This window comes from Perognathus longimembris, chromosome 6 (assembly GCF_023159225.1).
Source record: "Perognathus longimembris pacificus isolate PPM17 chromosome 6, ASM2315922v1, whole genome shotgun sequence".
NCBI lineage: Eukaryota > Metazoa > Chordata > Mammalia > Rodentia > Heteromyidae > Perognathus > Perognathus longimembris.
The window spans coordinates 12,957,512-12,980,759 of record NC_063166.1 but is presented as its reverse complement, the minus strand read 5'-3'; the positions used below and the strand labels follow the sequence as shown (position 1 = coordinate 12,980,759).

At 54.9% G+C, this 23,248-nt stretch overlaps 3 protein-coding genes across 11 annotated transcripts in view; 2 read left to right on the top strand and 1 right to left on the bottom strand.

Annotated features, from left to right (window-relative positions):
- The first annotated feature begins 572 nt into the window (after nucleotides 1-572).
- Nucleotides 573-6,377, top strand: Phf1 (PHD finger protein 1). Of its 6 annotated transcripts, none has more exons than XM_048347959.1 (15): nucleotides 575-995; nucleotides 1,735-1,913; nucleotides 1,995-2,076; nucleotides 2,185-2,280; nucleotides 3,346-3,446; nucleotides 3,549-3,697; nucleotides 3,809-3,904; nucleotides 4,062-4,130; nucleotides 4,246-4,369; nucleotides 4,475-4,542; nucleotides 4,682-4,786; nucleotides 4,905-5,091; nucleotides 5,182-5,276; nucleotides 5,510-5,587; nucleotides 5,749-6,377. In XM_048347959.1, exons 2-15 carry the CDS (start codon nucleotides 1,755-1,757, stop codon nucleotides 6,035-6,037), a joined length of 1,698 nt encoding a protein of 565 aa, XP_048203916.1. In that variant the 5' UTR covers nucleotides 575-995; nucleotides 1,735-1,754; the 3' UTR covers nucleotides 6,038-6,377. The 6 variants fall into 6 exon arrangements, with proteins under 6 accessions (XP_048203918.1, XP_048203916.1, XP_048203917.1 ...); XM_048347957.1 differs by having other exon boundaries at nucleotides 577-995; nucleotides 5,507-5,587; XM_048347958.1 differs by having other exon boundaries at nucleotides 577-995; nucleotides 1,254-1,913; nucleotides 5,507-5,587.
- Nucleotides 6,378-6,476: 99 nt separating this feature from the next.
- On the bottom strand, nucleotides 6,477-8,025 carry Cuta (cutA divalent cation tolerance homolog). Of its 2 annotated transcripts, none has more exons than XM_048347964.1 (6): nucleotides 7,951-8,025; nucleotides 7,358-7,566; nucleotides 7,154-7,213; nucleotides 6,993-7,038; nucleotides 6,822-6,871; nucleotides 6,477-6,699 (listed from the first exon to the last, which is right to left on the bottom strand). In XM_048347964.1, exons 2-6 carry the CDS (start codon nucleotides 7,537-7,539, stop codon nucleotides 6,573-6,575), a joined length of 465 nt encoding a protein of 154 aa, XP_048203921.1. In that variant the 5' UTR covers nucleotides 7,540-7,566; nucleotides 7,951-8,025; the 3' UTR covers nucleotides 6,477-6,572. The 2 variants fall into 2 exon arrangements, with proteins under 2 accessions (XP_048203921.1, XP_048203920.1); XM_048347963.1 differs by having other exon boundaries at nucleotides 7,815-7,956.
- Nucleotides 8,026-10,105: 2,080 nt separating this feature from the next.
- Nucleotides 10,106-23,248, top strand: part of Syngap1 (synaptic Ras GTPase activating protein 1) — a 33,291-nt gene continuing 20,148 nt past the window's right edge. For all 3 annotated transcript variants that reach the window (XM_048347954.1, XM_048347953.1, XM_048347956.1), the window contains exons 1-5: nucleotides 10,106-10,172; nucleotides 13,299-13,420; nucleotides 15,774-15,879; nucleotides 22,019-22,110; nucleotides 22,526-22,647. In XM_048347954.1, coding sequence (XP_048203911.1) covers nucleotides 10,106-10,172; nucleotides 13,299-13,420; nucleotides 15,774-15,879; nucleotides 22,019-22,110; nucleotides 22,526-22,647 — 509 coding nt within the window. The remainder of the gene's footprint in view (nucleotides 10,173-13,298; nucleotides 13,421-15,773; nucleotides 15,880-22,018; nucleotides 22,111-22,525; nucleotides 22,648-23,248) is intronic.

Genomic DNA, 23,248 nt, shown 5'->3' with positions numbered 1-23,248 from the left:
AAAGTCCCAACAGGGAGCAGGAGCTAGCCACAGCCCCTTCCTACCCCTGGCCACCCCGGGCCGGCTTGGGGCCGGGAGCCCGAGCGCAGGTGGAGACCCGGGCGCTCCCACAACTGCTGGCGCTTTCCTCCCGCCCTTTCCCGGCCTCACTGTTTGAACCGCTCGGCTCTGCCCGCTCGCTGCCCATTGGTCAGCTCTCGGCGGCGTCACCGCCTGGGCTCCTCGCCCTCCTAGCCCTTCCAAGGCTCTGGAAGCCCGCGGCGGGACGGGCTTCGGGGCGGGCGCGCCGGCTCCGTCCCGGGGCCTCCGGCTGCTGGCCGCCGCCCGCCGCGGGCGGAGCTGTCTTCCCAGGTGCCGCGCGCGGGCGGGGCCACGCGTGCGCAGAGCCGCGGGGGCGAACTTGCCACCCAAAGGGCGGGGTGGGGGCAAGGGGGGGGGCACCGGGAAGGGTGAATGGAGGGCGGGGCCGCGAACTCGGGCGGGGCGGGGCCTGGGGTGCCCACGGACGGGGCGGGCGGGGCGGCGAGGTGCCGCGAGGGGACATTCCCTGTTGCCCCGAGGGCGCGGCTCCCGCCGCGGGGAAGGGCTGCGAGGATTCCCTTTCCCGCCGGGGTGGGCCACTGGCGCCCCCGGCCGCGGAGAGGCAGCCGCGGGCCCCGCGCCCTCCAGGACTGTTGGAGGTGAGGGAGGTGGGGTGAGGTGGTGCCCGCCCCTCCCTCCGGCTCCTCCTCCCCCGGCCCTCCCCTCCTGCCGCCCTCCCCTACCGGTAGGTCCCTCCCCGCCCTCCCCCTGCCGCCTCCTCCTGCCGCGGCCGCTCCTTTGGCTGCTGCGTCATACGCCCCAGAGCCGCCGGGACCGAGGGGCTGGGCCTGGGGACCCCCGGGCCTCCGCCTGCACGCCCCCCCGACGCCCGGACGTGCCCTCCCCGCGCGGAGGGCTCGCCCGCTCTCCCACGTCGGCTCCTGCCCAGCCCCCGGCGGCCCCAGCTGTCATCGGTAAGGAGGCGGCGGGAGGCGCCGGTGTTGGCGGGGGCGGGAGGGGGGAAGGACAAGGAGCCGGGGGTCGGCGTGCAGGGCGCGGGCTGGCGGCCTCGGGTCCGGACCGGGTCGACCCAAGTCCCTGCTCGGACTCGCCTTCTCGGGGAGTGGAGACGGGGACTGGGACACGCCCCCCTCCCGGGGCACTCAGGGAAGTTATCAAACCCGGGGCAGGAACCCTCGAATTTGAGGGTGACCTGACATAACCTGGCACAGGGGTGATTGTGCTGAATGAGACAGGCAGGCCTGAGGAGACTGCTGTTTCTACTCTAGAAAACATCTCCAGAAAAGCTCCAAAACACATTTCTGGGATACAGAGAAACCCAATTATGCTACCTCCTAACAGCTGAGGAAGGTGATAGGATACCTCCAAACAGCTGGGGAAGGTGAAATCGAGCGGTCACCTCTGCTTCTGCAACCATCATTTCCCCTAAGATCTCAAGGCCACAATTTAGTCCCAGGAGATCTCTGGAAGCTGGGGAACTAGAGAACTAGATCAGGGAGCTGCTTAGGGAGAGGAGAACTAGTCACCAGAGTTGGAAGAGCTGCAGTCAAGAACTGGAGTGACCAGTGGTTTCCCAAGCTTTGCAGACTGGGAGTGCAGATGTTTGGTCCTTGATCTTTCACAGAAAAATAGGCAAAGGAAACAGGGAAGCTCTCTTGACTTTCATAACCTTCTCTCCTCATCTCTGGCTAGACCCCCCTCCCCAGGATGCAATGGCGCAGCTCCCCCGGCTGAGCCGCTCTGGTGCTCCCTCTCTTTGGGACCCAGCTTCCCCAGCTCCCACCTCAGGCCCCAGACCTCGACTTTGGGAGGGTCAAGATGTGCTGGCCAGATGGACAGATGGGCTCTTGTACTTGGGCACCATCAAGAAGGTAAGTCTGATCTTTCCACATCTCCCCAGTCTCCTTATCTAATTCTGGTTCTCATTTCATTCTTGCGCTCAACCATTGCAGGTGGACAGTGCTCGGGAGGTGTGTCTGGTCCAGTTTGAGGATGATTCCCAGTTTCTAGTTCTATGGAAAGACATTAGCCCTGGTGAGACCCTAAAAAAACCAGAGCATGTGCATGGTATGGATAATAGAAATCGGGCTTAAGTGGCACAACAGAACTTGAGGGCAGCCATCATACTGTGTTCCTTTACAGCTGCACTCCCTGGGGAGGAACTCCTTTGTTGTGTCTGTAGATCTGAGACTGTGGTCCCTGGGAACCGGCTGGTCAGCTGTGAGAAATGTCGCCATGGTAAGAAGGCTGGACACCTCAATGGTCCTTTTTGGTGGGGGGGCAGTCCTGGGACTTGACTCAGCACTCTTGAGTTTTTGCACAAGGCTAGTGCTCTACTACTTGAGTCAAAGCTTCACTTCTGACCTTTTGGGTGGCTCATTGGAGATAAGAATCTCACATACTTAGGCTGGGAAAATGCTTGCCTTGCATGCAGGAAGCCCCGGGTTCAATTCCTCAGCACCACATAAATAGAAAAAGCCAGGGCTGGGGATATGGCCTAGTGGCAAGAGTGCCTGCCTCGGATACACGAGGCCCTAGGTTCGATTCCCCAGCACCACATATACAGAAAAAACGGCCAGAAGCAGCGCTGTGGTTCAAGTGGCAGAGTGCTAGCCTTGAGCGGGAAGAAGCCAGGGACAGTGCTCAGGCCCTGAGTCCAAGGCCCAGGACTGGCAAAAAAAAAAAAAAAAAAAAAAAAAAAAGAAAGAAAAAGCCAGAAATGGAGCTGTGGTTCAAGTGGTAGAGAGCTTGCCTTGAGCAAAAAGAAGCCAGGGACAGTGCTCAGGCCCAGAGTTCAAGCCCCAGGACTGGCAAAACAAAAACAAACAAACTTTCCTGCCCAGGCTGGCATCACACTGCAATCTTCAGATCCCAGCCTCCTAAATAGCTAGGATTACAGGTGTGACCACTCGTGCTCAGTTTAGTGATCCAGTTTGTCCTGGTCCTTCAGGTATCCATTAGCCCTTCCCTCTAGCACTGTTCCCCCATCCTGGTCTGAGTTGCCAGACCACAGTTGGTGGCCAGTCTCCTTAACCTGTAACCTCATCCCCTTCCAGCATAGGGGAAGGCAGCCATGGGATGGAAGGGATGTCAACTTTGCAGGCAGATGGTAGCTCATGTACGTCTTCTGACCTTGGGCAACACCCTTAAATCGCCAGGAACCTCCCTTCCCTCAGTCAGGATAATGCACTCAACCTAGTGGGACCATAGTTAAGGATTAATAAATAAGACTAATTCTGTCCAAGACTATTACAGACTGTGCAGTTCAGTAGGTGGTCCACTATCAATATTGTCCTTATTCAGCTTATCACCAGGACTGTCATGTTCCCAGAGCACCAGCCCCTGGAGAAGGAGAGGGCACATCCTGGGTCTGCCGCCAGTGTGTCTTTGCAATTGCTACCAAGGTAAAGGCCTCTCTGTTGGCCCTTCCTGCCAGAGTCTTCCACCCACAGCCTCTCTCAAGATGCCTCTTCTCCTGAGCCCTCCCACCTGTTCTTTCTCCCCAGAGAGGAGGTGCACTGAAGAAGGGTCCCTATGCCCGGGCCATGCTGGGCATGAAGCTGTCTCTTCCATATGGACTAAAGGGGCTGGATTGGGACGCTGGACATCTGAGTAACCGACAACAGAGCTACTGTTACTGTGGTGGCCCTGGGGAGTGAGTATTGAAGGATAGCAGGTTATGGGATAGGTGATTTGGTGGTAGACCCCGGGGGAATGGAGAAGGGGCAGGGTGAAGGGGAAGGCCATTAATTCTGATTCTCCTCAGGTGGAACCTGAAAATGCTGCAGTGCCAGAGCTGCTTGCAGTGGTTCCATGAGGCCTGCACCCAATGTCTGAGCAAGCCCCTTCTCTATGGTGACCGGTGAGTCCAGAGCAAGGTTCCCTGGAGCTGAGGATGCCCTCCGGTTCTGTGTTCTATCCTCAGTTCCCAACCCCTACAGTGTTGCTGTCTTGCTTGCAAGTTCTCCAGGGCATTTATAGGTTTCCCAAGGTAGGTTTTCTTCCTTTTCCGTGTCCAGGTTCTATGAGTTTGAATGCTGTGTGTGCAGGGGGGGGCCTGAGAAGGTCCGGAGGCTACAGCTTCGCTGGTAAGCTAATTGGGCATGGGCTCAGATTTTACCCTAATGCTTCAACCTCCCACCTTAGGACTCCTCTGGCTTCTGTCATGCTTTCATGGCCTTGACAACTCCCATGTTTCTCCAGGGTGGATGTGGCCCATCTTGTACTCTATCACCTCAGTGTTTGTTGTAAGAAAAAATACTTTGACTTTGACCGAGAGATCCTCCCCTTCACCTCTGAGAACTGGGACAGTCTGCTCCTGGGGGAGGTAAGGGGTAGTGGAGTTTTGGGCACTGGGGTGGGACAGGAGATGCAAAGAAAAAGTAGGCAAGAATCTCCACTTTCCTGACTCCATTTACTTCCCTTTTCCCAGCTTTCAGACACCCCCAAGGGAGAACGTTCTTCCAAGCTTCTCTCTGCTCTTAACAGCCACAAGGACCGGTGAGTTGGGGGACTTGAGAGGGGCAACAGGGAGGCTCAGAAGATTGGATGTCTGGGTCTAGCTTCAACCCTCCCAGAGGACTATAGGTGTTTAAGGCAAATGGGACCTTACCTTATATCATTTCTCTCCTTGCCCCAGTTTCATTTCTGGGAGGGAGATTAAGAAGAGGAAATGTTTGTTTGGTCTCCATGCTCGGACCCCTCCTCCTGTGGAGCCCCCTGCTGGAGATGGAGCCCCTACCAGGTCACTGGTCTAGCAGGGATGGGGGAAATTCTCAGGATAGTCTGGAGGGGAAATGTGTAGAGGGGGAGGTCTTGGGATGTCCAGGAGGGGGCTGGGGGGATAAGGAGGCCTCTTACAGCTTCCCTTCAGGGCAGGGCCCTGGGGGAGGGGTCTCACGTCCCCTGGGGAAGCGACGGAGGCCGGAGCCAGAGCCCCTGAGGAGGCAGAAGGGGAAGGTGGAGGAGCTGGGGCCACCCTCAGCAGTGCGCAATCAGCCCGAGTCCCGGGAGCAGAGGGAGAGGGCTCGTCTGCAGAGGGCACTGCAGGTACAGGGGCAGGGGGAATTGTATGGGGAAAATGGTGGGGTGTGGGAAGGACCCAAGGAAGATTTCTCAGTCTTCTGCTCCTTCTTCTAGGCCTCTGTGTCACCACCATCTCCCAGCCCTAACCAGAATTACCAGGGCAGCAGGGGCTATAACTTCCGGCCCACAGATGCCCGCTGCCTGCCCAGGTCAGTGTTTCTATGCTTCCCAGTAGAGCTTCTTCTAGATTTTGTCACCTAGAATTCCTTTCCCTCTCCCCTTTGGCTACACATTTCTGGTCCTATAGAGGCTTCTAGAGCCAGTGTCTAGGAACCAGTGTTTTGGGGGTGGGGGTGCCCTGGGGTGTTTGGATTGTCATTCCAGGGGAGAGGATTTGTTCCTCGCCTCAAGTCCTGACTTTCATCCTCCCCAATCTTAGCAGCCCCATCCGGATGTTCGCTTCCTTCCACCCTTCTGCCAGCACCACAGGGACCTCTGGGGACAGTGAACCCCCAGACAGGTAAATCTGTCCCTCATTACCAGTGACTCCCCCACTTCTATGATCTTAAATTCCTTCACTTTGAAACATTTCTTCTGATTCACATGTGGCCCCCATTTCTGATCAGTCTTTGTCCGCATCTGTCTGACTAGACTTAATTTAAAATTGTCTTCTCTTCCTAGGTCACCCTTGGAACTTCACATTGGCTTCCCCACAGACATCCCCAAAAGTGACCCCCACTCGATGATGGCCTCATCTTCCTCAGTCCCAGCCCCTTCCCCAGGTCTTCCTAGACATTCAGCACCCCCTTCTCCCCTGTGCCACACTTTCTCTCCTGGGACTGGAGGAGGAATCCGAGGTGGGGTTGGCTACCTATCTCGAGGGGACCCTGTTCGGGTCCTTGCTCGAAGAGTAAGGCCTGATGGCTCTGTGCAGTACCTGGTTGAGTGGGGAGGAGGGGGCATCTTCTAAACAGCCTGCCCCTGCCTACCTCCCCATTTGCACACATCGGCACTTTCATACCCTGACCTCTGACCTCACCTACAGCTGGGATGTACCTGGAGGGATAGGGGGTCATTCTCCCTACTGCCCAGGCTGGAATCCAAAGGGGGATGGGGAAGAGACTCTCTTCTCTACCCACTTCATGATTCCTGACCCCCTCATTCTTCTTCCTATTCCTTTTGATGTTATTTTGTTACAGCTTTTTAAATATTTTTAAAAATTATTTAACCCCTGGGTGCAAAGACTGAGGAGGGGGATATGATAAAGGATCCCAGATTCTCTATGACTGAAATAAAGAGAAATAAACTAGTGGTTTTGTCATTCTGAAGATAGAACATAGAGACTAAAAGGACTTCTGATTTTTCCCAACCAAATGCCCATAATATGTGATAAGGAATAAAGGCAAAAGGCAGAGAAAACCAAAGGCAGGATTTATTGAGGGCCTAGTCACTACCTGTAAGTCAGAGGACAGTGAAGTGTATGAGAGAATCAAGAACAGGCTTCATCATGGTAGGACCGTGCTGGAATCGGAAACTGACTCTGTGACCTGACGCACCCAGTGCAGGTATGGAGAGTTCCCCTGTTCTACAGGCAATGCAATGACTTCAGCCACTTCATAAGGGTGCACAGACCTGCAGGATGATGGGGAAGGGATTACTCAAGTGTTTATCTAGAGGAGCCCAACCCCTCAGCACAAGCCCGATTGTTCAGCAAATCCCTCCCCTGACCCCTATAAATCTCAAAAAGTTCTTACCGAACATAATCTGTTAAAGCTGGGACCAAGGAACTTTGGGTTTTAATCATCTAAATGGCAAAGGTAAGCATAGCTGAATCAAGAAGTGGGATTGACCTCAGGACCTAGGGATAGGGGTCAAAGGAGACTGGGAACTGGGGAAGTTTTGTTGGATGGGGGAATGTTTCTCACCATTAGCACCTCACTGTCTTCCTCAATTTTTCCTTTCCACTCATAACTGAAGAGACCAGAGAAAGAGATAGGGAGAAAGTCTTGGATTTTTCTCCCAGGAAAAAGGATCCCTCCCAGTCAGCCCCACAAGTTAGGTTAACAGAGTAACTGCTAGAACTCACATGGATGTGATCTGAGGGATGAGGTTGACACAGGCTGCTAGGCGCTTCTCCACCACAGCCCTGGGGGTGAAGACAGAGTTCCATTCAGAGTACCTTGTGACCCAGAATTTTGCTCTGGTAGCCGGGATAGGCTTCCAAAGCTGGACAACAGAAAGCCTCCCCCACTCCCAAATCTCCCTTCATGACCTTGTGAGAGGTCCCCACCTGGCGATCTCCTTGGCGACTTTCTCATTGGGGCAAGAGACGAAAGCTGCAGAAACGGATCCTGGCACATAGCTGGAGCCCGAGGCCGAGGAGGGCTGGGGTGGGGGGCTTCCAGAGGCCATGGACAGCAGGGCTCGGGGTAGCAACAGGAGGCGGGAAGCCACCGGTAGCAGCGCTGGCATCCAAAGAAACGACAGGAGCAGAGTGGCCTGAGAACAGGGGACGAATTCAGACCCTCTTTACAATTATCCCAAGAAGTCTTCTCTTGGACACACCCAAAGCTTTTGCCCTTCCTCATCTACATCCCAAAGAGAAATGTTGCCCTAAAACTGGGAGAGAAAGTTGGGGCTACAGGGCCAAACGTCGGCTTTCACCTCGGCGGCCCGGCCTCGGGTTTTCGGGGTGCAGGTAGGGGTCCGGACATCTAGGACCGGAAGGAGCGAGGCAGGGCACTCACCCCTCCGCCGAGCAGGACAGTGGGCACCCGCCCCCACCACATGCAGTCTTTATGCTGGTGGAGAAAGGTTGGTATCAAACGCCACACACAGCCTGGAGAAAGGACCCCACACTCAGGAAAAGCAGCCTTTTCTTACCTTGGCGGCGGCCACGTGATACAACAGCGCACACCACGTGACAACAGAGGCGGAGCCTCTAGAGCCAGCCAATCGTGGCCCGGATCGCCCCGCCTCCTGGTGAGGGAGGAGCCAAGGGCTCATTGGCCAATCGGCAGTCGGATCTGCGGAGGTGCGCGGAAATGGCCCGCCCGTTTCCGTGAAGCAGGAAATCGCTAGTTGCTGGCTGAGGAGAGCCGCTGCGGCGTTCCGCCGTCACGTGACCAGGCCGGCTTCTCTGGCGGCGCTACCTCAGGGAGTGACGCGCGGGGACCAATGGCAGGCTAGCTCCGGAGGCCACGTGACGGGAGAGCTGGCGCTGGGCGAGGGGGGCTGGAGACCCCGCAGACTCGATGCGTCAGGCTGTGGAATGGGGAGCCATCCCCAAACCCAGAATGTGCCGAGTAACAGCCCCCCTTACACTGGTTAGAGGCCTTGAAGAGCGTGGGGGATGGGCAAGGCGCGACCCCGCGACGTGAAGAGTGCCCCCTGCCCTTTCAGTTAGGACTGAGCCTGAGCCCTGGTCTGGTAATGAGCAGGGATGCTCTGCGGAGGAGCCAGCTGTCCCTGGGTAGGGGGCAGTGATTAGGCAGGATTAGGCATGGCATCGCAATGGCCGAGATGAGGAAGGATGCATTTTTTTTTTTTAAAGGACAGGGGCAACTCTGTAAAATGGGATGTCGACTTCAGTCCTCTTCACTGAGAACCCCAAGTTTGGGACAGACTGGCGAATAGAGGGAAAGGAGAGAGGAGGGTTGCAGATTGGGGATAAGAGTGATGGCATTTCCCCTACCTATCCCATCCCCAGGATTGGTCCACCCCTGAGCATTGGGTGTCCTTTCCTTAACCCATCCCCCAAGGAGCCTGAACTTGCCCTACATAACCTCCCTGGGGCCCAAGCACATCCAGTGACCCAAAAATGGAGAGAGGCCAATGAGAGGCCAGATAAATGAGAGGAGACAACAAGGGAAAAAAAGGCTGTGCCACCAAATAGTCCCTTTCCCTCCCAAGTCTGGGGTCTCTGGTGTGCTGGGCATCTCTGAGAGTTTCCCAGAAGTCTCTGGAGTTGAGCGGGTAGGGGTCTCCCTGAGATCTCTGTACAGCATTGCAATATTTGTGTTGGAATCCTTACCCAAATGGAGTCTCCCTTTATGTAGTTTCAGGGATTTCTGTGTTTTGGGGTCCAAAGGTCCCTCATTCACTTTGAGGTCATTCCAATTCTGAATTTCAGGTCTCTGCGTCCTCCATCTCTGAGCCACCTGAGTCTTTCCCCTAGTCGAATTTCTATCCAAGCCTTTGAGTTACCTTAGTGTGTGGTTTCTTTAAGATCTGAGTCTGGGGTCTCACAGATCTGTGTCTTGAGTTCTAAAATCTAATTCTGGGTCATGATCGTTCTAATCTGAGCTTCATCTTTTTCTTTGAGTCTGGGTCTCAGGTCTTGATCCCTAAATAACACAACCCAGGCTGTGAAGTCTGTTTCTGTGACTTTTAGAGACTAGGTTTTCAGATTTTGATATTTAACTCTTTTCAGATGTGTGTGTGTGTGTGTGTGTGTGTGTGTGTGTGTGTGTGTGTGTGTGTGTTGGGGGGGGTTCTGGGGTCTTCTTTTTTTTTTTTTTTTTTTTTTGGTAAACTGAGATCAGAGATGTCTTCCTCTAGATTTTGGGTCTGTGTTTCAGATTAGCCTGTTGTGTATGTAGGGGGAATGAGGTATCTTAGTCTGGGGTCTGTTGGTCTCTAGGTCTGGGGGTCTGCATCTTCAAGAGTTTTCTCTCTGGTGTGTTTGAGTCAGGGGGTCTCTCTTGCTGTCTCTTTCTCTCTCTGGGTCCCCCTGGATAGGGGTGGGGGCTGCAGAATCTCTCCCTCCTCCTCCTCCTCCTGCTCTCTTCTCTCGCTCGCTTCCCCCGCCCCCCTCTCTCCCTCTCTCTCTCTCTCTGCTGCCGCTGCTGCCGTTGGCTCTTATTCTCCTCCTCCTCCTCCTCCTCTCTCCTCCTCTCTTCTCCTCTCTGTTCCTCTCTCCTCCTCTCTCCTCCTCCTCCTCCTCCTCCACCACCTCCTCCTCCTTCTCCCCCTTTCTCTCCCCCTCTTTCTCTCTTCTGTTTCTCCCCGGTCCCCCGCCCCCTCCCCCCCAGGCCTGATGAGCAGGTCTCGAGCGTCCATCCATCGGGGGAGCATCCCCGCGATGTCCTATGCCCCCTTCAGAGGTACGGTGGTGGGGGACAGGGGGAGGGCTAGATGGGGGAAAAGGAGGGGGAGGGGGAGGGGCAGGGGGCGGAGGAGAGCCGGGGCCAGGGAGGGGAGGGATCGGCTGAAATGGAGGGAGAGGGGAAGGCTGGGAAGGCAGGGGTGGGAGCTTTGGGGAAGAGGGATTGGAGGCTAGAGGGATAAGGGCAGGTAAGGGACTGAGGGGCCAGGAAGCAGGCCCTGAAGGGGGTTGAGGCGGAAATTGATGAGGGGGAAAGTGAGAGGCAGAAAGGGGTGGGAAGGTAGAAAAATAAGGTTGGGGGAAGAGCTGCAGAAATAATTTGGGGGTGGGAGCTAAGTGGTGAGGCACAGAGTCTTAGGAGAGAGGCTAGAAGGGGGAAATGAAAACATAGGGGTGAAAAAGAAGCCAAGAAGATAGGGGGAAGACTATGGTAGGGGGCTCTGAGAATGGTAGGGATGAGGAAAGGAGAGGAGGATGGAGGGAGAGAAGGGGCCAGATGGAGAGAGAGGGTGGCAGGGGGGGGGATGGAGGGTCCAGATGGAGGGAACAGAGGAGAGAGGGAAAGGGTTGGGGGAGGGGAGACCAGGGCAAGGGGAGAGCCAAATTATATGTGTGTTTGGGTGGGGGTGGAGGGGGGGGCAGAGAAGATATAAGATTGAGTAGTGGGAGTAGGGGACAGGTTAGAATCCTGCCCTGGACTCTGACCCTCATTGAAGCCCCTGACAAATGAAATGCAACCCATGGGGTCTAGTCTGCTTCTTCACTTCACCACCTTTACCCCATCCCCCTACCCCATCCCTTATTTCCATTCCCCCTCCCTTCCTCTGCTGTCCATCACCTATATCTTTCCCCCCATATGATGTCCGTTCCTTATATGCGTCCCCCTCCTGTCCTTCCCCCATATTAGTCCCCTCCCTGATGTCCATGCTCTCCCTTCCTCTCTTCTGTCTAGTAGGCCACTTACACCTATACCACCTCTCTACTCACCTAGCCCCCCCACCCCACCATTAAGGCCTTCTCATTTTCTCTATTCCATGTATGATTGAGTCCTTCTTGTGTATTTCCTTGTCCCTAGCATTTTCCATGCTTCCCTTTCTCTTAGATCCATCTTGTTGTTTGTCCCCTGGCCTACCCTCTATTTCCTACTTCACTCCCATCTTATCACCAAAGTCTGTGCCTACTCACTTTCCCTTAATATCCCAGCCTTCATCGCCATTCCTCTTAACTTCTCTGTTTTCTGGGTTTTGGGAAGTTTGGGGTGCAAAGATACTGAGGTTTTGGTGGTTGGAACAGGAGCTGTAAGGGATCTTTATCTGAGTCCTTGTGGAACTTCTTGTAAAATTTTCTCCCTTCTCAGCCATGTTCTTCTGTCTCCCAGGATCATTGTCATTCTTCCTTAAGTCCAGTGTGTGTGCATATGTGTGTGTGTGTGTATGTGTGTATGTTTGCAGAGTTGTTCCTAAGTTAAGTTCCCTGTGTCCTTCCCTGTTCCCAGGCAAAAGGTACCCCCCCCCCGAAGTTGAGCCTATTTTCCTCAGCTGCAGATCTGAATCAACAAGCTCCTCCCACTATGATTATGTGTAACAACAGATTTTATCCTGTAGGTACACTGGGTATCTGAGGGCAAGGGGCTTGTTGCCTGTACTGTCTGTCGTCACAGAGTCTATTGCTGATCTTTGTATCTAGAGAATATGATTTCTGCTAGTTGAGGCAGTGCAAGTTTTAAAGTATTGTGCATTTTGGAAATTTTTGTCCTGGGGGTTCATCTCTCACTCTCACCTGCAAGTTGGATAAATGTGACAGACATGATTATAGACAGAAAGAGGCTGGATTGTTTCCAAAGCTCCTACTCAAGGCATGGGAGTGAAGCTCAAAGACTACTTATTTTGCCCTGTTAATTGTCCCACAAAGATGACAGAATTTGATTTTTATCCCTCAAAACTCTTGCTCCGATAACTTAAGCCTAATTTCTGTCACTTCGATGTCAACAATCTATATGCCTTCTCCTTAAGTTCCTTAGCGTCTGTGACTGTGATGTGTGACAAATGAATTTAAAGGAGAGGTGATTTACAAGGAGGAAGAGCAGAGCAAAACAGCAAGGATGGGGAAGGGGGAATCCTAGGGGAAAATCTGAGCATGAGTGACCCTTGGCCTACCATTCTGTTTCATCTCCAACTCGCAGAGTCATCAGGCCTGGCCTTTGCATTCTTCCCTCCACTCTTTCTGTGCCCTGGGGAGCCCCCTCACTTGTAGAGTTGGCTTTCATCCTGTCAATAGAGACTATGGGGAGGGAAGGCAGCCCTGAATCCTTGATGAAATAGGGAAAGAGACCAATTTGGTCTCTAGTCATTGAAACTGGATGACATTGCTCACATGTTTCCATCCTGGAACCTCTACAGGTAGATGCTAACAAACACCATCTTCTCCCTATCACCAAAAGAAACCATTTTCCCCCAAGGACAAGAGGAGGAGAGAGGAAAGGCATAAGGCAAGAGGAGGCCCTGACTCTTATGTCCCTGACTCTGTGAACAGAAAAGCCTCTCCCCTACTAACTCGCTTTCAGATGTTTAGCTCTACAGATCGCATAACCCACCCCATTCCTTTTCATAGTTGTGTAGTATTCCTCTTAATCTCTTACTTCCTAGAAGATTTTCGGTCCCTTCTTCTAAGTCCATCTTATGCAGTTATTTGCATGCTTCCTCTCTTCCCTGGCACCTGCCACCAACCTGTGTGTTTTTTCTTCTGCCAGTTTTGCTGCCCTCTACCTTTTTGTTTGCTCCAAGTGGATAGAGAACTCCTTCACTTCTCTCTACCCCAACTATATCCTTGTCATGATAGAATTTCCCTCCCAGAGCCACCCCTCTGTACTCCACAGAAAGTCCACAGAGCCTCCTGTAATTATGTGGTTCCCCTTCTTTCTTTTTCCTCAGATGTCAAGGCTTGTCTTCTGTTCCTTTAAAGTTGCCAAGTGCCTCGGCCCTCAGCTGAGCTGTCTTGGGGGGGTGGGGAGGGAAGGGTTTTTTTTCCCCTCTTTCCACCTTGTGGACTCTTCTTGCGTTTTTAGGCCTCTGCCCCTAAACCCATAGAACCTCCCTTACTGTTTCTGTGTGTCTCTGTCCCCCAGATGTACGGGGACCCCCTATGCACCGAACCCAATACGTTCATTCCCCATATGATCGTCCTGGTTGGAACCCTCGGTTCTGCATCATCTCGGGGAACCAGCTGCTCATGCTGGATGAGGATGAGGTGAGCGGGGTGAAGAGGTTGGGGAAAGATCACTGGGTAGTGTGGGACGGAATGTGGAGAGAGAATCGGACCAGCCCTCATTAGTTAAAGGAGAAAGATGCAGAGCAGGTAGAAACATTTGCAAGTGAAGGAAGGTTGCTGTTGAGATTTTGGTTGGAGTGTGAGAAAAGGGACAGTCATTCTTTCACCTTGGCCAGAGGATTTTTGAGGGCCATAGGCAGTGTTGAGGATATGTGGTCCTGAAGATTGTCATCCATCTATATAGTGGGATAAATTAGAACAGGGAAGGGAAATTAAAAAGCTGGGAGAGAGGGTGAAGAAATGGGCAGGCCTTCCCTCCAAAGTGAGCTCAGGACCCCTGCCCTTTTCTTGCACTGAGTAATTCCCATCACATACCACTCTCCTCCTTTCCTCATCATGGCACAGTACAGGGAGGGGAAATGAGGGATCCAGAGTACAGGGTAAGTAGGAGAGTGGGTTGGAGGATACTAGGAGAGGTGACAGAGGTCCCTGGATCTGGATATGGATGGGGATGAAGACTTCAGGTGCGTGTATGGGTTTAGAGAGACAGGAGGACTGTCCCTGGAACTGGTTGGACAGAAGGAAGGAATATGATGTAGGGAGATGGTACCTGAGGAGGAGAGGAACTGGAAAGATGGAGAATTGGCTAAAAGAGTAGGACTGAGGTGGGGCAGGAACTAGTGAAGCACACGAAATAAGACTGGGGAGCTGGGTGTCAATGGCTCACGCCTGTAATCCTAGCTATTCAGGAGGCTGAGATCTGAGGATCGTGGTTCAAAGCCAGCCAGGGTAGGAAAGGCTGTGGGACTCTTATCTCCAATTAACTACTAGAAAACTAGTGCTGTGTCTCAAAGTGGTAGAGCACTAGCCTTGAGCAAAAAGAGCTCAGGGACAGCACCTAGGCCCTGAGTTCAAGCCCTATGACCACCACCACCACCAACAAAAAGACTGGGGAGTCTGATGTGACCATGTAAGATTTTAGTGTCTGGAGGTTCCAAAGTGGGAATAGAGTCAGCAGGAGCAGGTCCATGCAAGGAAACAGGATGCACATAGAAAGGGTAGATGCCCTCCGGCATGATTCAGGCAGGGGATGAGTTTCAGAGCATGGTAGGGTAGCCCAGGAAGGTGGTGGGAGATGTGCCAGAAAGCTATTGGTGAAGAGTGTGATGGGTGAGGCAGGGCTGGAGTTGGAGTAAGGACTCCTGAGACTGTAAAGGATGGGGGTGGGGGTGTGGGGTGAGGGTGTGGAGAGATGGTAGGGTGAAGAGAGATGTCTGGGTCAAGAGCTTCGGAACCACAGAGTAGAGTTGACTAGTGGGGGTCATGGTGACTAAGGAGTCTTCAGTTGTGGGCACTGGAAGGCATTTGAATGATGGGGTCATCAGCCTGGAGCAGGGATTTGGAGTCTATAGGACAAATTGGGGAAAACTGGAGACAGGAGCTGGGAGTCCCATGCAGAAAGAGCTACAGAGATGGCGACAGAGAGGACCCAGTGCACAGGCAGCCGAGGGGCAACAGGAATGGCCAGTCTGAGGTAGGAAGATGGGGGAGCGGAGGGGATGGCATTGAGATACTGAGCTGTATGTAGAGTCCCAGAGAATTGTAAGTGGATGTCTTGTGGGGTAGGGGCTGGTGTGTGTGTGGGGGTGGGGGGGGGTGGGTGTCCTTAGATACTGTGGCTCCTGGTAGGGGTGGAGATTGGGAAGAAGATGCCCTGGGGGAGTTGGAGGTGAGGAAGAAAGGAAAGGTAATGACTGAGGGAAGGAGGGAGCTGCAGCGTGGGTGGGAGGTAATGGAAGGAGATGAAAGGGTGGGGGGAGGTGACCAGGCCCTCTAGGGGGAGGGGAGGTTGGGTCCCAGTCTGGCCGCAAGCCGGGGCCGTGGGAGGGAGACAAGCTGTGGATCCTGATTATAAATGCAGCTTCTGCTACCCCCGTGACAGGCTGGAGGGAGAGAAGGGGGTTAGGGAGGTGGGAGGTTGGGAGGGAAGCGGGGAGAATGGACGAACTGAAGGTCAAGGGGAAAGTGCATTCTGGAGGTAGCTAACTCCTAAGGAGTTTTGCGGGAAGCGCTGAGCAGCGTTTGGGAGAATTCTGTAAGGCAGTTTCCAAAGAAATGGAAGGAGAGAAGAGGATGAGACGGGGAAGCATGAGAAGGAGAAGGGAGAGAAGGCAAAGAGCAATCTCCCCACCCAGAGACACCTGAAGAGTGGGCAGGGCAGGAGGTGGCAGGCTGGGTGGAAAGGGGCCCGCATTCTGTGGAGGGGTGTGGGGGGGGAGGAGGGACGACACGGGCCAGTGTGGTCTGACCCCCCACCCCCCGCATCCCCTAGATACACCCCCTTCTGATCCGGGACCGGAGGAGCGAGTCCAGCCGCAACAAACTGCTGAGACGCACGGTCTCCGTGCCAGTGGAGGGGCGGCCCCACGGCGAGCATGGTACGGCGGCCGAGTAGGCTCTCGTGCCCCGGACAGTGGCGGGGACAGGGCTGGAGGTGGACGGCCGGGCGGGCGGGGGCGGAGGGGGCGGGAGGGGGCGGAGGCAGAGTCTCCGCCTCCTCCCGGAGAGGCGGCGGCCCCCAGCCGGGGCTGCGGTGCGGGACGGAGGCTGTGCCGGAGGCCCCAGCGCGTCCTTGCTCGGCTGCGCTCCCATTTTCCTCTCCAGCAGCGAAGTTGGACTGTTTTCCCGGTGCTTGTAAAAATAGTCTCCTTAGATCTTAAGCTTTCCGTTAAGCGTTCCTGCCCCTGGCCCTCCCGTCCATTGGTCTGGGATCTTGGAGAGGATGACCTAGTTCCTGCCCTCCCTCCAGACCTCTGTCCGTCCCCCCCTCCCCATGCTCTGAATTCTTCTTCTAGACCTTCAGGCCTGTGGCCCCTCCCTCTCTTCTTGCCCCCCCCCATTCTCTTCTCATCAACTACTTCTATTTTCTGCAGTTGTATCGCCCCCTTTTTCTTTTAACTTCCCCGATTTCTCTTTATTTTCAAGGTACTCTTTCTTGATTCCCCAGTTTCTCCCCTGTGTTCCCAGCAAACTCCCATCAGACCCCATTTCATCCCCTTTCTGTCTGTCTGTACAGCTATCTCAGTCTGTCTCTCCAACTCTCTCCCTCTCTCCATCTGTCTCTTCCTCTCCCTCCCCCTTTCTACCCCCACCCCCCTCTTTAGTCATTTAAAAAAAGATTTTTGTCTTCCTGAGAAGTTCGCTTAAAAGGTTTCCATGGGAACAGTGAGGGGAGATGAAGGCAGAGAACAGAGATCTGCAGCCTAGGTGCAGAGAGACGCCCTCAGTCCCCGGAAACCCCCTCGCCACTGCCCCCTTCTTCTGCGCTTCCATCTCAGGACCCTAGATTAGGTCCCCCATCTCTCCAACCCCCAAGTGATCCCTTTCTCCCACCAGTTTCCCCTCTCCTCAGGGATGCAGGCTTGCCAGTGGCTTCCTTTCTCTAAGGCTTGCCCCTATCCTTTGGCTCCCTCTAGATAATCCAGGGTTCACTGCCCTGGGAATCAGCTCTGGGACCCTGTGTCACTGTCATGGAACCCTCTGACCATGGTGGTGGTGGTGGTGGTGGTGTAGGTGGCATATCTCTTGTGAGGCAAAGCCAGGCTGTGGTGCACTGTGTGTAGAGAATATGCGTGATGTCTGTCGAATCTGAGTATTTGTGTGTATGTATGTATGTCATGTCCGTGTCTGGTGCATGTGTGTGGACCTGTGTGCCCAGGCTAGAATGGTACCAGCTGACAGAGCGCTGGTTTAGCATGTCTTGTGGTCGACCGCTCTGCCCACGTGTTCTCCATCTTTCTCCTTATCCTGAGTCCTCAGAGTCTAGGGGGTCTGTAGCAGGGGTCGATGGGTCTTGTGTCTTTTGGGTGGGGGCACCGGGTGTTTGGAATTGAGATGATCTGTGGATGTGGCTGTATGGGGGTCCTTTAGAGGATGGAAGGGGCTCCAGGGGCATGCATATATATGTATATATATGTGTGTGTATACATGTATATATACATTTATACATATACACATGTGCATATGCGTATGTATGGGAGCAGGGTTTCGTAAAGTTGATAGCTGGTGAGCGTTTGCTGTCTTGGGCGCCAAGTGGACCGTGTAGAGGACATGGTCGATGTGCAGTGGACACGGGGTCGTTGGGACCTTTGGGGGGGTCTGATCTGCTAAGGTGTCTGCCTGCCGAGGCTGTGGATTCTCCAGCCGGGAGAGGTCGCAGGACCTTTGAGGGGCATTGGATTGGAATCGGGGCTCCTCCTTTGCTGGGTGGAGCCGCAACCCCCAGCCCTCGAAGGGCTTTTTTTTTTTTTTTTTTTTTGAGGAGGGGGCCCTGCTCAGAGACGGTTGCGGAAGGTCCAGTTGGTTTTGGGGGTCCCTATGTCCCCCTCCCCCGTCCTTCTCGTGCTGTCTCTGGGCGACGGGGCTCGTGACAGAGGCGGCCACGGCAGCAGCGGTCGCCTAGCAACGGCGGCGGGGCCCGGGCAACGGCGGCAGCGGCGGGAGCGGCGGTGGAGGGAGCCGTTCCCGCGGCCGTCACCGCGCGGCCGTCCGGCCGTCCCGGGCCCCGCCGCCGCCCCCATCGCGTCGGGCGGCGCGGCTCGCGCCGCCCCCTCTCCCTCCGCACCCGCCCCTCCCCCGCGCAGGGGCGGGGCCCTTCCCCCACCGGGGACACCCTCGACCCCCCCGAGGGGCGGTGCGAGGTAAGGGCGGGGCCTGCGGGGCGGGGGGGGGGGCGCCGCGCGCGCGTGGGGCGGGGGCGCGCGTGTGCGGGGGCGCGGGAGGGGGGTGGGGAGGCCGCGGCGGCGGCGGCGGCGGCGGCAGCTGCTCCCTCCGCATGTTCTCGCTGCATCTTCCGAGTGGGGGGAGTTATGGTAACCGGAGGGGGGCCGCGGAGGTGGGGGGGTCGGCACGGCCTCGTGGGGGCAGGTTTGTGAGCGTGCGGGGGCGGCGCCGGTGTGTGGGGGTCCTGGAGCCCTGGCTGCTAGGGGCAGCCCGTGTGCGTGTGTGTGTGTCCGTGTTCACGATTGTCCCCCATGTGTGTTGGTGCCATGTGCACACGGTACCCAGCTCCTCGTGCCCACATGTGCAGTCAGTCTTGTGCAAGCCCATCGGGTCTTATCCTGCCTCTGTGGGTTTCCTGCCTGAGGGTCTTTGGGGCCGGCGCTGTCACCTCACCTCTGACCCTGAACATGCATGTCCCCCGGGGAGGCTGGCCTCCTATTAGCCTCCTGTGTGTAGGAATGTGTGGCTGGCTGCATGAGCAGAATTTTCCGTGTCCCTGGTGGCAGGTGTGTGTCTTTGCATGTGTGTTCCTGCATTGGCCCCGAGTATCTGTGTCAATCCCAGCATTGGTGTCCAGGGCGTGTCTGGGTGTGGGTGGTGTGTAAGTGGTGGTGGGGAGGAGAAAATGTTGAGTGTGTGTGTACCTTGGAATCTGATGGTGCATGAGAGAAACACCTTTGGACTAGGCAGGTGTGAACCCCTCCCTGGTCCCAGAGTGGGAACAGAGCTCAAAAGAAAAAGAGTGGGGTAAAGAGGAAAAGTGGGGAGAATAGGGAAGAGGAGGAATGAGAGAGGCTTCCAGGGAACAGTAGAGAGCCAGGGAGAAAGAATTGCTGGGGAATGGGGATGTGGGGGAGAGCTGAGCCAGACTTAGAAGACAGGAGAGGATGGGCTTAAGATGGGGAGCTGGGGGGCAGGGTGAGGAGATTGTTGGGCCTCTCTGTAAAGTGATCTCTGAGAAGGTGGGGAGATGCAAGAGGCCTTGTAGAATTAGTTGGAATTGGGGAGGCTACCCAGGCATAGGGACTGGCTCAGACAGACCTGTCATAGCAGAGATTGTACAGCATTGTCCCCCATTTCTCTGCTCCCCTTCCAACCCTATTCTTCATCCTCTGGCAACCTTTCTCCCCTGGCTCTCCTTGAGAGCTGCCAGATGGGTATGGAGAAGAAAGGCAAAAGGGAAGGTTAGGGATTTGGGGGTTTGGAAGGCAGGGGGGAGATTCTGTGGGTGATGACAAGATTAGAGACATTGGAGAGGCAGGAGTCCAAGTCCTTGCTGTGTGTGTGTGTGTGCGTGCAATTGTGTGTGTATACAGGGTGTGTACATGTGTGGGTGTGTGCACAATGCCTGTGTTACGGGTATGTGTAGGTGGCTGTTATGCATGTGCATGCGTGTATACATCGTGCAGGGATGGGACACAGAGACCCAGCATTGCAGTGAAAGCTTTTCAGGTTTGTTCTCTGTGTGTGTGTGAGTGTGTGTGTGTGTGTAAATACATGGCTGTGTACTGTGTTCTCTGTACATACCACTGCATGCAGCACTAATAACAGGATTTCCTGTGTTTCCATCACTCTGCCCCCCCCCCTTCTCTTGTTTCTGCTGTTCTTTGCTGCAGTGAGAGTCTTTGTAAGCATATGTGTATGTGGCCAATGTACCTGTGACTTATGTGTGAGTTCATAGATCTTAGTTCCTGGTAAGAGGTGTAAGGTTATATTCTAAGAACCAAGCAAACCAATTAGAAATTTCTTTTCCCCTATGTTAATCCTTTAGTTCCAAGGCAGAATTTTAGTAGATTTAAAGTTGGATTTTATTACTGTTTATTAGAGGAGCTGTGTGTGATGATAATGGCTGAGCAGGGTTCCCTGAAATGACAGTGAGGCAGCCATACCTGAGAAATGCAGAGAAATGGACTGGGAAGGAGAAGTTCTGGGCCCTTGGGTGCATTGCTTACTGTATAGCAGAAGGATAAATAACACATCTGCTCCTCCTCCCCACACCCCCAGGTAGCAATCTCCATACAGGTGTTGGAGTTAGGGAAGAACTAGAGCGAAAAGGAGGACTGTCCTGTGAGATAACCCATGTGTTAGTACTTTTCATGGGAACAGAGGGTGTTTGTGCTTTCAAGACATGGGATTCCTTTATGTGGTTGAGATTATGGTGCAGAGATTGTGCAGGGATTGGACATGTATACTCAAGGCTGTGTCTTAGGAGTTAAACTGATATTCCCCTGCCTGGGGACATGAGTTGTCTTAGGGTTTGCATGTTAATGTCTATAGTATGCTGTCCACAAGGCTTCCCAAAGCACCCGGGCCACTAAGTCCACACCAGTATCTCTCATGTAGGTGTCTGGCTTCAAGTATGTTCTCTCCTGTTGCAGTGCTCACATGTTTAAGCATGTGGGATTCATGGGTCTCAGGGTCTTAGAATGTGGATTCCTGGTAACTCCATGTTCACAGTTGTCTGTATGTCTCTGAAGCACGTAGATCACTATTTATTCTTATATTGTGGCTCTAATATACATGCACCCCTCACAGCTCAATGTTTCTGTGCTTTCTACAAGTGTTCCTGAGAGACTGAAAGAATTCTTGTGTTATGGCATCTACATTGTGTGTGTAAACCAGGGTTTGCAGGTAAAAGGAAGAAGGGGGCTGACTATAGGGAAATTTGCAATTGTGGGAGCAGTGAAAATGTAGCATGGACCTCCCTAGTTCTGTTAGGAACCTAGAGGGTTAACAGGCAGCTCTTCCGGTCTTACCCCCCCCCCCCAGCCTGTAGCTTCTTGTTGCTGTGGAGATAGTGGCCCCGCCCCTGATGCAGCACCTGCCCCCCCATTGGCTGCAGTGGTGACTGTGGGGCTGAGGGGGGAGCCCAGGCCTGGGCAGCCATTCTGGAGCTGGAGCCGGAGCTTGGCATCCCCTCACTTTGATTCTCCTCTAGCCAGCCCCTCGGCCCCTATAAATTCCCTGGCAGCAGAGCTTCAGCTTCCCCCTTCTGAGAGCTGCCATCCCCCTAGACTCTTGGCTGGCTGAGCTTCATCCGCATTCATCTCCCCTCCTCCTCTTCTACCTTTATTTGGGAGTCCCCAGAACCCTGACTGCCGGTTCTGCCCACTCCCCGGCATTCTTTTCTTTCCCGGTCCAGCCCTTCTTCCCTCTGGGTCCCTGCCACTGCAGTGCACGTGGAACTGGCTCTTTCTCCATTCCCCCATCTGCCCCTTCCTTGGGTTTTCTGTCCTCAGGCTTCTCCCCCTACCACTCCTCCCAGGTCCTACTGCAGACTTCCCCCTCCAGTCCAGGGAGGGGGTCATGAGAGGCAGCCCTGGCCTTGCCCATAGACAGGGGTCCTGGGAGGTGGGGGGCAGGTGGGAGATGTCCCCACTGGGAGAAGAGGAAAACCTGCCTACAGGCAATGACCTTTAACCCATCTTTACCTCCCCGCTAGCCCCTCCCTGGGGGATGGGCAGCAGGGACTTAGCCTTCCAGGCTCTTTGCTAGCCTCCATTGCTCGGGTTTTACTGATCCTTTTGGCCATGTTACCCTGCTGACTGACCCCAGTCATGGGCTTACGGCCACCCACCCCATCCCCCTCAGGGGGCTCTGGTTCTGGTTCCTTGCCCCCTCCTTCCCACCGCCAGCCTCTCCGTCGCCGCTGCTCTTCCTGCTGTTTTCCAGGGGGTAGGTGAGGCCAGAGCTGAGGGGCTAAGGGAGGTGGAGTGGGTTGGGGCCAGGGTGGCTAACAGCCCTTCCTCTTGGGCTCCTCCCCAACTTTCCCTCGGATCCTTTCCTCCCCTCCAGAATACCACTTGGGTCGCTCGAGGAGGAAGAGTGTCCCAGGGGGGAAGCAGTACAGCATGGAGGCCGCCCCCGCTGCACCCTTCCGGCCCTCGGTGAGTGAATGGAAGTGCCTGCCAGATGTAGCTCAGTTGGGCCTCCTCCCCTCCAGCCCCAGCTGGAGTCATAGGATTCGGAGAAAGGGGGCAGGAGGGGGAGTGTGTGTGTGTGTGTATGTGTGTGTCCCTGCACCTCTTTGATTTCCCCTTTCTTGGCTCTGCCCCCTGCTTCTCGGACCAGCCCTCCCACCTTCTCCAAGCTGGTGTGTGTTTGTGTATTTGCTTTCACCACACGGCAGGCACCCGTGGGAGCAAAGACAAACTGGTATCAGGGCTCCTAGCCCTCTTTCCTTGCCACTAGAGACTTCCCTTTCTTCCTTCCCACCACCTTCCAGGGACTCTACTAGCAGAGGATGAGTAGGTAGGGAGCTGGTCCTGCCCCAACCCACCCCTATTCCCATTTCCTCCCCAGCAAGGCTTCTTGAGCCGGCGGCTAAAAAGCTCCATCAAACGCACCAAGTCACAACCCAAACTTGACCGGACCAGCAGCTTTCGCCAGATCCTGCCTCGATTCCGAAGTGCTGACCATGACAGGTACAAGGGCTGGAGCATGTGGGACAACGATGCCTGCGATACAGGGGCTCTGGAGGGGGAGGGGGGCCACCTGAATACAAAGGCTGAAAAGCTTAGATTGGTTGAGGGATGTCATGGTCAGGGACCGGACCGAGAGGAGCCAGGCTAGGCTCTGAGCATCAGTAGGGTGCAGAGAGAAGACTCCTGGGGATAAGAAAGGGGGTGAAGGTGAAGTGAAGGAGGGCTTCTCAGGCTGACAGAAGATGGGCTGTAGCCCAGGATCCAAGGAGATGTGCAGAGGGGCAGGAAGAAGTGACAAAGCCAGCCTAGAAAAGGAATCTAAGGATGGGAGGGGGGGCAGGGGGGAAGGGCATCAGGTTGGAGTGGGGGCAAAGGTGATGTTAGCAGGGAAAGGCTAGGGCTCAGGGACCTCCTCAATGGAAGGGGGGGGGCAGTGAAGAACATGACCGAGGAGGGGGAGGCTGGGACAGGTGTGCAGGGTGACAGAGTGAGGAGCAGAGGTTGGGAGGGGTGAATTTATGGATGGGGGCATGGAGAAGCCCAAGTCCAGGGGCCATTGCCCTGAGGCTGAACTTTAGACCTCTTGCTGTCCGCCTGTTAT

Excerpts from the sequence above, each read along its gene's own strand:
- Phf1 (XM_048347957.1), top strand. The coding sequence starts at position 1,755 with ATGGCGCAGCTCCCCCGGCTGAGCCGCTCTGGTGCTCCCTCTCTTTGG. Across the intron at positions 3,905-4,061 it reads CCCCTTCTCTATGGTGACCG|GTTCTATGAGTTTGAATGCT; the intron begins GTGAGTCCAGAG and ends TTCCGTGTCCAG. Across the intron at positions 5,277-5,506 it reads GATGCCCGCTGCCTGCCCAG|CAGCCCCATCCGGATGTTCG; the intron begins GTCAGTGTTTCT and ends CCCCAATCTTAG.
- Cuta (XM_048347963.1), bottom strand. The coding sequence starts at position 7,856 with ATGTGGTGGGGGCGGGTGCCCACTGTCCTGCTCGGCGGAGGG. Across the intron at positions 7,567-7,814 it reads CTGTCCTGCTCGGCGGAGGG|GCCACTCTGCTCCTGTCGTT; the intron begins GTGAGTGCCCTG and ends CCCTGTTCTCAG. Across the intron at positions 7,214-7,357 it reads GTCGCCAAGGAGATCGCCAG|GGCTGTGGTGGAGAAGCGCC; the intron begins GTGGGGACCTCT and ends CTTCACCCCCAG.